Source organism: Ovis aries, chromosome 6 (genome assembly GCF_016772045.2).
Source record: "Ovis aries strain OAR_USU_Benz2616 breed Rambouillet chromosome 6, ARS-UI_Ramb_v3.0, whole genome shotgun sequence".
NCBI lineage: Eukaryota > Metazoa > Chordata > Mammalia > Artiodactyla > Bovidae > Ovis > Ovis aries.
Window position 1 is genome coordinate 2,359,278 of NC_056059.1, and position 16,777 is coordinate 2,376,054.

The following is a 16,777-nucleotide window of genomic DNA, read 5'->3' on the forward strand; positions in this document are numbered from 1 at the left end:
AGACAGTTGATACCTGGTTACCTCATACAAAATTTTTTTCCCTTGAAAATGCACTTTCACTGCACTCTTCAGAAAACAGGCCAGAAGAAACTTGCATTTAACAAGTTCTGTTAAGAACATTCTACCACAGTCATGTTTTCCATGATGCTAGAAACACTGAGTTTACATGTCAATTTAACCTCTCTCAGAAGAAATAAGACAACTGAAATAACTAGTTCTCTAATCTTTAGTTCTGTTTCCACAAATAAAACCTAATACTTTTCACAATGAGAAAGTAAAAGATAATATACAAACAGAACTAGCCAACCTGAAATCATTTATCCCCTTTATCTAGATAACAGGTTAAGTAATAGGAGATCCACATAAGAATAAGTTGGTGGTTCTTCTTTAACCATTTACCTAACTCTGGGTCAAAGATAATAAATAACAGCAATGTACAATCCATAAGTGTATATAAATTCTGTATCACATTTTCCCTATTTTATAAGGAAAGAAAACAGGTTTGATGTGTAACAGGAAGAACAGTGAAAAACACTGCTAAAAGGCAGTTTTGCTGTCATCACTGCTTACTCAAGAAGTACCCACATTAACCTTCTAGCAAAATAGCTACAGCCTATGCCCCCAAATGTGATATTAGGTGATTCTAAGTCAACATGTTATTAAAAAAATTGTAACATTTTGGTTCTCATTCATATTGGTCTCCCAAACCTAGAAATTTAAATTAAATGGATTCTGCAGAGTACTTCTATTTACGCTAATAACTTAATGTAAATGAAAAGCAACATTCATTTTCAAGTAAAAATTGCCACACTGTTTTTGAAACTGAAAATATAAGATAAAACAAGAAACTCGTGTGCTGAGACAATTATTTATTATAATTAAGTATAACTTGAAGTTCTCAAATTATTTATTTTCAACTCAAGCAAAGACACTTAAGCCACCGCAGTCATTTCCTCGTCTGTGTCACTGGACTCATCTTTCAGTTCCAACTCCCCCAAATCTCTGTCTACAGCTGTCACAGCTTTCTTCTTACACTTCTTGGGCACCGCATCACTAGCACAGACTTTTCTCATTTTAATGTTTGGCAACTTCTTCAGATCAAAGTCCCATTCCCTAGACAAAAGAGAGAATGCAGAGAGTTGGTGAAGTGGGGAATGAAGTCAATATTCAAAACTATGCAGAAAAAAGTTTATAAATTTACAGCAGACTCCAATGTACTAGATGGAAACAATATAAATGCATCAGGAAAAAAAAAATGTCCCCAAAACTGAGGTTTGCATTTTCCATACTTACTGCAGTTTCTCATTAATCTATATTATGTTATAGTTGCTCACTCACGTCTGACCCTTTGCGACCCCATGGACTGTAGCCCGCCAAGTTCCTCTGTGCATGGATTTCCTAGGCAAGAATACTGGAGTGGGTAGCCATTTCCTTCTCCAGGTGATCTTCCTGACTCAGCGATCGAACCCAGGTCTCCAGCACTACAAGCAGATTCTTTATCATCTGAGCCACCAGGGAAGCCCCATTAATCTATAATAGCAGTTAACTGCCCAGGGAATTTCACGTATTCAAGACTTTCAAAACAATGCAGGAAAACATTAGGTAGAAGTTACAAGGAGGCTGTTCCTTTCTTTTATGATCCCTATCCTGAACACTTCCCTCTATCAGGACATAACAGTACCAAGAAATCTCAAAAGCAGGAACTACACCACACTGGAAAATCTCCAAAATGCAGAGTCAGAAAAGGTTTTTCTCTTCACACACAATGGTAAGTCACAATTAAGTTTCAGCAACCAAACAATTCTCATAACAGAAAACTTCCAGTTTCTCAACCTCAGCATTTCTGTGACAATCCTATGTTCAGTTACTTTGGGAGCAAAATGAAGACTGTTTTGAGAACTGAACTCCAGCTAGATAAAAATACTAATAGTCTATGCTAATTCCTTCTCATTTTTGGCTTTCTTTGGAGGAGGCAGAATCTACCGTTTTACTGAATGAAGAGAATACTTAAATATCTGACTACTTAATATTACAGGCAAAAAAATTAACATCTAAAAAAATCTTATGCTCCATGTACTTATAACTACATGTACATGAGTTAAAAAAGTGAACCACTTCTTATATATAACTAATAAATTTTATGAGAGCTGAGATTTTATGAATATTAAATATTTTCTATAAATTCAGAAGTATAATAATATAAAATAAGCTTAAGGGTTTCAAATAACATGGACTTAATTTATCTAATTTCAATTAAAATTTCAGGCTGATCAACATGACCTACCTGAGAAAATAAAAATTATTTTCTAAAGAAAAATAATCTATGTTTGAAAACTAAAAACTGGAAATCCTACTCACTGGTCTCTCTGGTCACAGAGTACTATTAGAGAGATCACTGAGTCACCTGGTTCTTCATGATTCCCTTCCCACCAACCAACTTCTCCAGAAGGAGGGGCTGCAAACAGTCTGGGAATGGGTTTCTGAGCCATCAAGTTTGCTGCTGACAGTTTTTTTTTTTAATAACAGAGAGGAACAGTGACATCATGTTCTTTTAAATACTATATTGAAGAATTTTGAAGTATTTTGAAAAACAAAAGCACTAGGTCACTATCATTTCAGGCATTTCTGACAAATGCAACTTAGGAAAATTCTTACTTATCTGAGAAAGAGAGGTTAAAAAGAACCCCTGAATACTCAAAAGGGAAGAAAGTTTATCTATCATGTATTTTACATGTAGCTTTAAAGAAAAAAAAATGCAACAAACTCACCTAAAAGTTTTCAGATTATCTGCATTTAAAATGTCTGGAATCTCTGGAAAAGAAAATATATTTATTAAGTAAAGTCTTCTTATTACAGCATTTATAGTTTCTTCATTATCTCAGGAAGAAAAAGAAATAACCGACAGAAGAATGCCTAAAGCAAAAGAAACTTTCAAAGCATGATTACAAAGCTACAATGAAAAGAAGTTTCAAAAGTATAAAGGACTTAGTTTAAGAAGGTGATTAAAAAAAAAAACCACTAATAAATAATGTATTCTAAAATACAATGTATAAAATGAAACAGATCTACAATAAAAATGTTTGACCTTTACAACAGCTTCAGAAAATAAGCATGTGAGTGAGGAATGGCTATACCAAACAGGGGCAAGACAGAGAGATGTTGGTATGTAGCCTTCACTGAATCTTACTGACGGCATCTCTGATGATTTGCCCATGTTTCTAGACTCTTGTAGACTTGTGTCACCACATTCCCTGGGCTGAGGCACAACCAGAAGAACAGAAGGTCTGAGATTCAGCGCTGGCTCCACCCCCAGTAGGATGTCTGACATGGGATGTACTGTCAATTACTGCTACTCAACCTGGTGGCTACAGGTAGAAGAGACTGAGCACAGAGCCACCTGGGAGGGCATCACAAGAGCAGAGCTGAGAGACGGGTGGCTCGAGCTACAGGAGAGCAGAGCAGCAGCGCCAAGTCATCAGACGCCAAGTGTATCTGGCTGATGAGCTGGATGTGGGATGTGAAATGTCTGCAGAATGATGGGCAAGTGGTGATGTCACTGAATGCAATACGGATCTTACAAGAGGAGCTAGTTTTAGGAGAAAAGCTGGACTTTGCTTTGGGACATGCCAAATTGGAGCTGTCTAGAAGACATTCAAGCAGAGATTTTAAGAAACTCAAGTTTGAGAATGCAAGTCTGGAGTTCTAGGGACAAGTTAGGATTGACAACATAAATTTGGAAGTTATGACATTTAGATGGTATTTAAAAGCACAGGATTAAATGAGATAAATGCAGGACCTGGTATAAACTGGAAAGACAAGAGGCCCAAGGACAGATATCTGGGCCAATTATTTAGTTCGTGAGGCTATGAGAAGGATTCAACTTAGGAAACTGACATTATGGCCAGTGAACTGGGAGGAAAACCGGGGAAGGACAGGGGCTACTACCACAAATAAAAAATGCGGCCAAAAAATGAAGTGATCATCTGTATCAAAGGCTGCACAGAAGTTGACCATGAGAGTCAGTCCCCAGCAGAGCTACCATCTGTTTTAGCAACTTACACAGTTCATCATCAACAAGGACTTTGAGTGGTGGCTACAAAAGCCTAATTTAAGGGGTTCCAGAAAAAATGAAAGATGAAGAAATGGAGACTATAAGCACAGACAAATTTAAGTGAAAAGGACACAGCACTGGCTGAAGCTCTCCCTCAATCCCTACATGTTCCATACAGTCTTGTTTGGCTTTTAAATGACCTGGAAAGGGGAGGTGTACAATCCCTCTCTATTTTTAAATGGAAGGTAACAAGGCTGGGGAGTGGGTAAGGAAGTAACTTGCCCTGTTATTTAGTAAGCTGCAAGGTCTTACTGCAGATCTAACCTGTTCTAAAGCTATTCTGCTGTTGTTGTTGTTGTTGTTTTCAGTGAAAAAACTCATTTCTTAGGAATGCTGAAGAGGAACTGCCATCTACTCAGGGTTCCTAGTGTTACTGAAGGTATAAGTGCCTGAAGTTAACCTTCTGACTGCGAAGACATCCAACTCAATGAACCTACTGCCAGCTTCTGACATAGCTGCAGAGAACAACTAGGTCAGAAACCAGGCTGCCCCACCCAGTCAGAACACCCCAGGGGACTGGTCACTTGAGCGAACCCATTCTCCTTTCTGGCAACTTCATGAAGAGGGAGCCCCTGAAACCCGGGGCATTCCACCTTGACGCTTACAATGGCAGGACCCCCCCCCCCCACCCCCACTTTCCCCCTCTTTCTCTACTGGAGCCCTCACTATGAGCCCTTCAGGCATGTCCTGTACCCTCCAGGAACTGCAAGCACTAAATTCTGTGTTTTTCAATGCTCCCTGCTGGGTGTTGCTGAAGTGCACCCTGCAGTCATAGTGAGAAACCACCAGGGAGGGGAGAATGCCTGTGGGGGGCCGCCCAGGCTTTCCTGGACCAAGTACCACTATTGCCAGGGCTGGGACCTTCACAGCAGGAGTCGCAGGATAATGCCTTCAGGCTCCTACTGTTATTATTAAAGCTAGAAAACCTAATTTTCCTATTGAACATTTCATTTACTATACTCTCCAGGCAAATTCACACATGAGTGTCTACAGGGACTAGGCAGGGACCGTGAATGAGAAGGTCTGGAAGTGCGGAATGCTAAGTCTAAAAGCGATGGCTACTGTTCTGCTCTAGCAAACAGTGCTGTCAGACCGTATGTTGAACAGGCATGCAGAAATCTACATTTTTCATGTGAAATCAGCAGATCTTTTTATACTGACAATTCATATGCCAATCAAACACTACTTGCAGGCCATGTGCAGCTTTTGGGTCATTTTCTGCTGGTGGGCTTTGCAAGCCCTTGCAAGTGCCCTCTCCTCTCCTCCTAAGTACTTTTCTTCAGACAATGCTGCTAAACGAACACCACACTTGTCTTCACGAACTATAAGAAATGCTCCACTGTTAAGAAAGAAATTTTGATTTCTGTAATTTCTCAAGAATGGCTGCAACAAGTATAGCTCTTTACTATAAAAATTACAAAGGCAAGAGGACACAGTACCTACTCTAAAGAAACCTGATGTGACTGGAGACAGGCAAGTAATAAGCCTAGACCAAAGCAGGTTAAGCACATGCCTGAAGGGAGAGGAAAAGATTACTATCATAGTAGAAAAATGTCACTGTCAGAATTGACAGTTTTGGGAAAGTAGGAGAAAAAAAGAATGAATTAAAAAAAATTCCAAATATTCAAAAAGAAAGAAGAGGAAAATCAAAGTGAACTACATGAACAGGATAAGTTACAGAGACAAGACATCAGGAAGCCATACGGGACGCACCGAGGCCATAGGCCTGGTACTGCTGCTGCTCCCGCTCCAGAGTCTGCCTGATGGCCGCCTCCCGAGAGCAGTGCCTCCGGCCCTGCCTGTCCTTGAAGCTGTTCCGCAACTCAATCTGCTCCAGCTCGCTGCTGAATCGGTTCAAATACCTGAAAAACAAGATGGTCTGACTTACAAAATCTGTTTGGCTTATATTACTTCATTTAAAACATAATCCCCAGCCACTGCCTGTCCTTCTCAAGTTTTCATATTCCTCTAGATTCCTTCAAGTTCCCAGACCTTCTCTTGGTAATGCAACCACTCTCAAGTCTTCTGTGAACAAATCAAAGCCTGCCATTACAGTGTCAACTCCAGGTCCTCACACTCCACCACCTCCTGGATGGCTCCATCTCGCTGACAGGTGACACCTTAACGCACCCTCTGCTCTGCTCCTGGTCCCTTCCAAATCTGCTCCACCTCTGCCCTGGCCCCCGCCTTCATTCACACAGATGAAGACGGGGTCACCCTGACTCCTCTCTCTCCCCTTTATGCCACATTTAAGTCTTCACTGAAGACTGAGACTTTTACCCCCTTAAACTCTCTAGACATTTCCATTTCTCTTTACCACATTGCTCCCACCACCTCTTGCCTGGACGGCTTCATCAGCCTCTTAACAGTTTGCCCCCTCATCCATTTGCCTCACTCTCAAAAGCTTAAATATGAGTATCGCAGCTACTTGCTATTCAAAGTCTCCTATGACTCCCACTGTCCTTGGGTAAAGTCCAAACTCTTACACTGATATTCGAGATTTTTTGTGTTGGTTGTTTATTCAAACTGTCCCAATTCCCTCCCGGAGCCTATCATCTCAGTGATATTAAAGGTCTGGCAGGCCACTAAATGGGCTGCTCCCGTCCCCAGGCCTTTCAGACCTCCTTCTCTCTGCCTAGATGCTCTTCAAACCACCTCACCTCCATCCGCAGGCATCAGCTTTGATGTCATTTCTCAAGGCAGTCAAGAAACTGGGTTACCTGCCATTCTGAAGCGCAGAAAGGTGATGAGCCTACTAAGATGACTAAGCTAGTATACCAACCCGAAGTCTTTATGACAAAGTCTATCTGCTTGTCTATCAATCCAGAACAGAACTCTGCATCTTGCAGAACCAAGTTGGGGAATTCCTCTTACTGACCCTTTGCTCATTAACATGCCCAGTGTTTACCTTTCAATTAATTCACAAGCATCTCTTTTTGAATATCCTACTTTTTTGGGATCAAGATGATTTTGAAACCACTGTAGTTTTTCACCTATAACAACAAGTACCAAAACAGATTAACATCATAAGTCATTATTTAAGCAGAGGTATTCATTATAATTTTCAACATCAATGTGTTTAAAACAGTATCAACATTTATTTCAAAGTTAAATATAAAGTTTTGTGTGGGCTCAAAGCTAAACAAGCCTATCAGAAACTGAACTGTCACATTTTAATTTGGGAAAGCGACAAAGGTAGGAAGGATGCTTTTCTGTATGTATTTCTTATCCAGTAAGGATACAAAACATTTTTTAAAATAAAGAATACTTTAAAAGAACATGAAGTTCCAAGTATTTATAAAGCAAATGATAGAACTTGTCTGAAATAGCAAAAGGAGAGTTTGATTAGATTAATGAAGAGGACGGTGTGTGCTGAACTTTTAGCAAGCAGCGGGCACTACGTACAGACACAGGTCTTGACTTTTACAATCCTATGAGGGTTATTATTATCTCCATTTAGAAGAGAAAGGTTAAGTAACCTGTTCAGGGCCTCAAAGTCAGTAAATACACTAAGCATACAAGATCTGCTGTATACGATGCAGAATGACTGACATCTGTTATCAAAAAGCTAGCAGACTTCATGCTTATGAGTCAATCAGACCACAGGGGTGCCACTTTCAGTAAGATTTCTCAGTATTACAAATCAAGAAATGGCCCTATCCAGGATTACTGATAAACCATTTACAAATACGATTCTGCTGCCTGATAAGGCAGTTGAGTTAATGGTTTGAGTATCTTTCATTTTAGTTACAAAGCCTAGTAGCCACTCTTTTGAAATCTCAGACTTATCAGATACCCTTACCAATAATAAATCTGATCACACACCCACACACACACATAGAAGGACAGTGACACTGAGATATAGACTGAGGAGACATTCACATCATTAAACATGAATTGCTGTGTCCAAAACCCTTCATAACTCTAAATGGTTAGGAAGCTAGAATTAAACTGGAGAGAGGGACGGATAAAAGTAGATACTAAAGAATTTCTAGAAAACTGACCTAGATATTCACTGTTCTAACAGTTTAATGACTGACTTTATTTTAATCAAGTCTGGTAGAGAAAATTCACTTAATCTAGCAAAATCACTTTTATCTGGTAGAGATAAAAATAGTATTTCATAAGAGAGTCAAGAGAAAATAGTTAAGGGAAGAACTTCAAACAAGAAAAATCCACTTACCAATAAGGCTGAGACGCAACGCCTTTTCATTCTTCAACCTTGGGAGAAAAAGTGCATGTGTGTTAGAAAACTTCCAAAACAAGTTTTAAAAATCTGAAAAAAACAACAACAACAAAAAGAAAAACTACCCAAAGAACCTTAAGAACCTTTCAAAGATCACTTTTATGCATGTGAAATTAATTTTCTTAAGAAACACTGACACCATGCTTCTCTTTTAAATCACAAAATGTTACTAGAATTTTTTTCTGCTCTGCAGTGACTAAAGGACACCTATAAAACAAACTGGTTCTGAAAACACGAAGGAAAACTTGTCTGAACTCTGTAATATGCATAAAGCTTGTGCACAGAAGAGTAACAAGGACCTTCTAGAAAACTGCTGCCATCGAGACCAAAATGCATCACTGTCATCTTTTAGACTTCAACAGGAGTAAAACAAAATGTTGACTTTTCATAAATTCGATACAAATTATGACAAAGAAAAAGAACTCATTTACTCTCAAAAAATGGCCTACATGATCATGTGCCTCCTACTGTTGCTATTTTGAATTCTAATCCGTTCAGCGACTTCCCTGGCATTCCAGTGGTTAACAGTCTGAACTTACACACACAGGGGGCATGGGTTGTTCCCTGGTCAGGGACTAAGATCCCACAGGAGGACAAGAAAAGAAAAGAAAAATCTCTTTTCCATTCAGGAAAGAGGGACGCTAGTGAGAGGGTAACATGCCGGAAGGCTAGGATCTCCAAATGGAGGAAACAGGCTGCAACCGTCAGAAGTTTTTTCTCTCTCTCTTAAACGTCAGGAAGAAACAAACGTCAATTGTCAGAATTTTTTTCCTTCTCTATACAAAATTAAAAGGAGGTTTCCTTTAAAATTCTGTGTTGCCATGATGACATCTGGTTCCACCTGAACTTAACTTTTCTCAGCCCTTGAGCTAACCAATGTGTTTTTCCCACAGAAATGTTATTCTTAAGCTATGTTAATGAACTATGTATTTACCTTAGACTCTGTCTTTCTTCAAGTTGGTTCCAACTACGACTCAGAAGGGACTTGACAAACCAGTATGCTTTACTTAACAAACCAGTATGCTTTACTCTCGCAAATGTTCTCTTAAGCTATGTTAATGAGACTACATATTTGCTTGGAAACCTGCCTTTCTTCAAGATTCATGTCAATCATCTTATGGCATGGGATGACTCATCCTGTGCCAATGTTATCTCAAAATGCATGTTGTAGGTGAAAGGCCTGGCACTATTCTGAGTTTCGAGACATTTCCTTCCTCTAATTAGCTGTCTGCTAATAGGTATATAACTTACTGCTAAGTGGGTCGCCATTTCCTTCTCCAATGCATGAAAGTGAAAAGTGAAAGTGAAGTCACTCAGTCGTATCCGACTCTTAGCGACCCCATGGACTGCAGCCTGGAGAATCCCAGGGACAGGGGAGCCTGGTGGGCTGCCGTCTATGGGGTCGCACAGAGTCGGACATGACTGAAGTGACTTAGCAGTAGCAGCAGCAAAGACTAGCAAGGGGGGGCGCTCTTTTTGCCCCCTTTTGATGTGTATTTCAGAAGCTTTCTCTATCTCTTTTATATTTTAATAAAACTTTAGTACACAAAAGCTCTGAGTGATCAAGCCTTGTCACTGGCCCCAGGTTGAATTCCTCTCTTCCGGAGGCCAAGAATCCCAGCGTCTTTCATGGCTCAGCAATAATCTTTCACTAGTTTTTTTTTTCAATGCTTAATGCTATCAACTAGAGATACAGCAATGAAGGAAAAAAAAATTCACTGTCCCTGCACTAACAAAGCAGATCAGATTTACCCTCCCACTTTAAACAACTAGAAAATCAGAGAAATAAAATGAAGCCTTTTTAACAAAAATATTTCAGTCACAGAATGGGAGAAAATATTCACAATATAAATAACATACAAAAGACTTGTGTTAAGAATATATAAATAGTTCTTACTACTTAACAGTGGACAAACAACTCAAAATCAAAAGGGAAAAGATTTTAACAGATTATTCATCAAATCAGAGACATAAAAGCAAACAATAAACACATAAAAATATATAATTAGTCATAAAGAAATACAAATTAAAACCACACTGAGACATTACTGTACACCCACTAGATTGGTTCAAATCTGTTTTAAAAATGGTAATACATGTCTGAGAGAAAACAGAGGCTAAGTTCCTTCAGTCATGTCCAACTCTTTGCAACCTGGCTCCTCTGTCCATGGGATTTCCCAGGCAAGAATTCTGGAGTGGGTTGCCATTTCCTCCTCCAGAGGATCTTCCAGACCCAGATGTTGAACCAGCAACTCTTGTGTCTCCTGCATTGGCAGGCAGATTACCACTAGCACCACCTGGGAAGTCCAAGTCTTATACATCAGTGGTGAAAAAAGTAAAATGGCATTACCACTTCACATAAGGTAATTTTTTTATTATACATACTTAAACATTACACCTCCTACATGACTTCATTCTTTTCAACAAGTTTTTTAAAAACTCAATTTCTTATTTACTTAAACATACATCTCCTGTGCATGTGTGTGCCTGCTAAGCTGCTTCAGTCACATCACTCTTTGTGACCCTATGGATTGCAGTTCTCCAGGCTCCCCTGTCCATGGGATTCTCTAGGCCAGAATATGGAGGGGGTTGCCATGCCCTCCTCCATGGGATCTTCCTGACCCAGGCAGATTCTTTACCACTAGCACCACCTGGGAAGCCCGTATCTACTACATAGCCCAGCAATTCCAGTTCTAAGAACTGAAAGAAAAATGTTTTATGTCCACGAAAATACCTGTACATGTTTATGGCAATTTTATCTGTATGCAACAGCAGGGTTGATCATTTTCACTTAAGCTTTCGCCAGTAACAAGTAAGGCTTTGAGGACCATGTGGCTGGTCTGTCATAACTACTCATCTCTGCCATCACAGCCACAAACATGAAAGGAATGGGCAGAGCTGCCTTTCAGTAAAATAAACTGGTTTTATAAAAATAGATGGATGGTCACTCAGCTTGCAGACCCTGAGAAAAGCCAAAAAGTATAAACAATCCAAATGACTAGGGTAAATGGATAAAAACCTACATATCCATACAATGAAATACTACTTAGTAATGGAAGAGAAAGACAACTTGTTGTTTGTCACTAAATCATGTCATGTCTGACTTTGCAACACCGTAGACAGCAGCACGTCAGGCTTCCCTTTCCTCCACCAGCTTTCAGAGCTTGCTCAAATTCACGTCCATCAAGTCGGTGATGCCATCCCACCACCTCATCCTCTGCTGTCCACTTTTTCTTTTGCCCTCAATCTTTCCCAGCACCAGAGTCTTTTCCAATGAGTCGGCTCTTCGCATCAGGTAGCCAAAGTATTGGACCTTCAGCTTCACATCAGTTCTTCCCCAATGGAAGACAACTAGTATATGCAATAACGTGGATAAATTTCATGCTAAATGAAAAAGACTGGCACAAAAAACTACATACAGTATGATTCCATTTACATGAAATGCTAGGAAAGATAGATATCATCTATTAAAAAACAAAACAACAGGTGCCCAAGTCTAGAGGACGGGGGCTGAGACCTGACTGGGAAGATTTGGAGGAGGATGAAAACATACTCCAGCATACTGATCAAGGGATTACACCATGTATTGCCAAAACTCAAACGCTGCTCACTTCAGTTATGTCTATTTTGTCATATACTGTTTAAACCTCAAAGATGACTTTTAAAAAGAAGTACAGAACACTACATAATAAGGCTGAAAATGACTCTGAGAATTCATTCCTTTCAAATCAGCCTAGAGAGAAGAATCTAGTTAGAAGTCAAGTTTGCTATGGATCTGAATGAATACACTGAGGGCTTGAACTACAGGGGAGTGAAGCTGGAATGAGAGAGAGATTTGAGACTAAATTCTCCAAGTTGCTACCTAGATTCTTACCCATTATGTTTGTTAAGTGAAATTATTTTCATTTGATATCTATAGTTCTTTGCTACATACTCTATGGGACAAAATTTGACAATACACAGTACCAACATGTTGCTATGCTGAGAATTCAAAAAACAAATGATATAGAATAATAACTATTTCCTGCCTATAAACTGAGCATCACTTGAAATGCACTAGTCCTCAAACTGCACTAATTTCTTTAATAGGAACAAAAGAGGTATTTCATATAGTCTTAAATCAGAGCATTCAAATGCTAAAGATAAATAGTGTCTTGACTCCTACTCGACACCGCTATTCACACCTTCAGTATCTTCAGGTATTCAGAGTCCATCTGATGAACCCAGCAGCTCGTGTCTGTACCCTTTACCTCTGGTCAAGGGCACTGCACCCTAACAATATCCACCCCAATCTTCCCCTACCTCCCTAAAAATAAATCTTAGGAAGTAGTAAAAAGAATCCTCCAGCTGCTGGCTCTCTTTCTTCCTTATAAAATCAAGGATCTGCGTTAGGCAGGATGTGGTAATACCTAAGAGGGTCCCCAGTGTAGATTCCTGCTGTTTTGATATTCACAACCCTGTCCTCCCTGAGTGTGGCTGGACCTCACGGCTCACTTCTAAAAACCAGAACAGTGCGTACTGGGATGGAAGTCATCTGAAAATGACAGTGCAAACACTGTCTTCCATCCTAGCCACCCTTCTTCCTCTGACTCCCTCTGACAAGGGAAGCCCAAGAACACTGGAGTGGGCAGCCCATCCCTTCTCCAGTGGATCTTCTCGACTGGAGTCAACTGCATTGCAGGCGGATTCTTCACCAACTGAGCTATCAGGGAAGCCCTGTGTCAGGAAACCTCTAGTGGGTGCAGCCCAAAAAACTGTTTTAATACACTTTAGGGGTGTATTTCATGTACACTAAAGTTAGTGAAATACTGGTATAGGTGATAGCAAAATCATGTAAGTAGTAAATCATGTCAGATACAGAAAAAAATGCATGAAAGTGATACAAAAATAACTGATGTTAAAAAATTACCATCTTAAAGCAATATCATTATAATAATCTTTAATGTACAAAACAAAGACCCATCATTACAAAGAGGAAAGAAAATTTGACTATATTATCATAGCATTTGACTATTCTTTTCAAGAAAACTTCTAGCCAAATAAGTTTGAAACTGCTAACCCAACTGGTTTTGGGCAAGGAATGTAACAATAAAACAGCTGGTTTTTATCAGCTACTATGCAAATGTATCTAGCATTCATCAAACTGCTAAGGCTATTCTAAAATAATCAAAATAATCTATTTTGATTTCATAACTTCATTTTAAGGAATTTTTTTTATTTGTTCCTATAGCAGTTCCCTTGTGGCTCAGCTGGTAAAGAATCCGCCTGCAATGCAGGAGACGTGGGTTTGATCCCTGGGTTGGGAAGATCTCTGGAGAAGAGAAAGGCTACCCACTCCAGCATTCTGTCCTAGAGAATTCCCTGGACTACAGCCCACAGGGTCGCAAAGTCGGACACGACTGAGCAACTTTCCCTTTTTACTTTCATAGCAGTTCCTGGGGACTCTCACAGCCCAGAGGTGCAGGGAAGAATAGGCAAATTACAGTATGGGATGCTCATCAAAGAGAGGCTAAGGGACAAGAAGGGGAGAAAAGAAGAGGCAGCATACACGTTTCATCTAATGATGAAGAAAACCTTCTTATGAATTCCTTCACGTCAAGAATACAGAGCTACTTTCAGAATGGCAGAACAAGAACTTAAAAAATCAAAACTTGTCAAAATCAACTTTTTCAGAAGTATAAAAATTAACCAAAGGCATGCAACAATCAAAGGAGCATTTACTCAAGAAAAATGACTCAATCCCAGTAAGAACAGCAATTTTTATAAACCAATGTGTTAGCAACTCAGGGTAGCTGTAAAAGCCATCCTCCTAGCAGTCACTAGAACAGTTAGGTTTGGAACTCCCCCAAAGCTTCATCTTGAGCACTGTCACCATTTGACATGGCAGCAGATGGAAATGCTCCACTGCAGTCTATGGGGTCACACAGAGTCGGACAGACTGAAGCAACTTAGCAGCCGCAGCAGAGTTACTTTCTAATCTAACACAGAGCTCTCTCTGTGGAAGCAGCCCAACCCTCAGGCTGTTTCTCAGAAACAATCTCAGTAGCAACTGTCTACCACAACAGCTGCCTGAGTGGTAACACCACTTGAGGACTAACAAAAGGCTGACCCAAACAATTTAAAAGCAAAATCTAAGGAATGGAAGTTCAATACAGGGCACTGAAATGCTCGCTCCAGCATATTCCTGGAAATCAAGAATGCCAGGTGTACATTCAGGACTGTTTTCATGCCAAAGACCCGAGAAGATCCTACTCTCTCACTTCTGGATAATCCTGAGGCTTTGTGCAAACGCTAAATAAAGTCTATACAAACTGCCTCCTGGAGTTCTGAAAAGATGTCCAAAAGACCTACACAGTCCCTCAACAAAGGCTGACTTTTATTAGTCAAAAGCAATTACAGAAACTCCTGTCCAAACATTAGCTGACCACTAACTGAGCAGAAACTGCAAAAACTGCACACGACAAACAGGCTTTTACAAAATCAGTCCAGGAAAGTCACAAAGGAAACAGCAACAACAGCAAACCTAAATAACCGTGGGGACAGTATTGTTATGGAAACCGTGGTGTGGGAAAGACACAAGCAGCACTTGAAGACACAGAATGGCAGGGTTGTTTAGCCCTCTGCGGGCTGCGCGGGGCCACCTCCAATGGCTGAGCACCCCAGGTTTGTTTTGGGTATTTTTTATACACCATAAACTTCTCGCTAAAACAGCTCAGATCCCTTCCGTCCCCAGGCAGCCCAAGTTCCCGAAGATGTAAAGAGCAAGCAAGGTGAGCAAGCAAGGTCACAGAAGTGGAAGCTGTGATTGATGAGCAGCAGCTGTTAAAACAAGATTAAGGAAGGAAAAGCAAAAGGCTGTTCTTTAACTGGGGGCTTTGATCGATATGTCTGTAACAACAGTATCACCCTGAATTATTTAAAATGCTCAATTCTGAATACAAAAGTAGGAGACTCACAAACAAACAAGAAGTATGGCCTATACTCAGGAGTTTAAAATACCATACAGTAGAAACTGTACCAGAGAAAGTGCAGAGGGTTGGACCTGTAGACAGAGACAAGCAAACATAAGAAGCCAGTTGAAACTTTCCACTCTGAGCAAAAACAAAGAATAAAAATTAAGATGTCTCAGAGATCTGTGGGGATGCCATCAAGCATATCAATATATGCATGTGGGAGTCACAGGAGAGGGGCAGGACAGAAAGGGTATTTGGAAAAATAACAACTTCCCAAGTTGATAAAAAACATTAACCTACATGCTCCAGAAGCTTAATAGACTTCATATAGGATAAACTCAGAGATCTACACCTAGGCATAGCCACACACTAGTAAAGCTACTGAAAGACAAAGTGGTATCTTGAAAGCATCAGGAAAAAAGTGACTCCTCACATACAGTGAGCCTCAATAAGATGAACAGCTGACTTCCTGTCTGAACGCTGGAGGCCTGAAGACCAAGATGTGACATTTCAAGTGTTGAACAGAAGACTATGAACCAAGAATTTCATACATATTGAAACTTGAAAATGAAGCACAGTCCTACAGAAAAATTAAAGACGTTCTCAGATAAAAACGAGAGTATCTGTCATCTTCAGACTCTCCCTACAAGTAACACTGAAGGGAATTCTTCTGACTGAAATAAAAGGACAATAGTTACTAATTTGAATCCACATGAAAAAATAAGAAGCACCAATGATAAAAGGTAATTACACAGATAAATACCCCCGTCCCTAGGATTCTCTAGGCAAGAACACTGGAGTGGGTTGCCATTTCCTTCTCTAATGCATGAAAGTGAAAAGTGCAAGTGAAGTCACTCAGTCATGTCCGACTCTTAGCGACCCCATGGACTGCAGCCCACTAGGCTCCTCCGCCCATGGGATTTTCCAGGCAAGAGTACTGGAGTGGGGTGCCACTGTCCTCTCCAAAAAGACAGTATAAATGTGTTTTAATTTGTAACACTTTTCTTGTCCTAACTTAAGACAACTGCATAAAAACAATAATCATGAAACTGTGTTTTATGAACTTACAATGTACAAAGGAATAACTTATCTGACAGTAGGGCTTCCCAGGTGGTTCAGTGGTACAGAATCTGCCTGCAAATGCAGGAGACGTGGGTTTCATACCTGGGTGGGGAAGATCCTCTTGAGGAGGAAATGGCAACCCACTCCAGTGTTCTTGCCTAGGAAATCCCATGGACAGAGAAGCCTGGTGGGCTATAATCCATGGGGTTCCAAGAGTTGCACATGACTTAGTGACAGCGTGCAAAACACATCTGACGATAATTGTACAAAGAAGAGGCTCAGAATGGAGTTACAGTGGAGCATTTCATGGTATATTGTTCAAATGAACTTGATGTTAATTTGAATTAGACTGTTTTAAGATGTTAGCTGAAATTTCTAGAGCAACAACTAAGGAAACAACTAAAG

General features: G+C 40.0%; 1 protein-coding gene across 4 annotated transcripts in view; it reads right to left on the reverse strand.

Moving 5' to 3' along the window:
• Window positions 1-854: 854 nt before the first annotated feature.
• TMA16 (translation machinery associated 16 homolog) overlaps window positions 855-16,777 on the reverse strand; it is a 29,337-nt gene continuing 13,414 nt past the window's right edge. For all 4 annotated transcript variants that reach the window (XM_027970775.2, XM_042251099.1, XM_027970776.2 and 1 more), the window contains 5 exons: window positions 8,295-8,332; window positions 7,020-7,104; window positions 5,825-5,973; window positions 2,769-2,811; window positions 855-1,113 (listed from right to left, as the gene is read on the reverse strand). In XM_027970775.2, coding sequence (XP_027826576.1) covers window positions 933-1,113; window positions 2,769-2,811; window positions 5,825-5,973; window positions 7,020-7,104; window positions 8,295-8,332 — 496 coding nt within the window. In that variant the 3' untranslated portion in view covers window positions 855-932. The remainder of the gene's footprint in view (window positions 1,114-2,768; window positions 2,812-5,824; window positions 5,974-7,019; window positions 7,105-8,294; window positions 8,333-16,777) is intronic.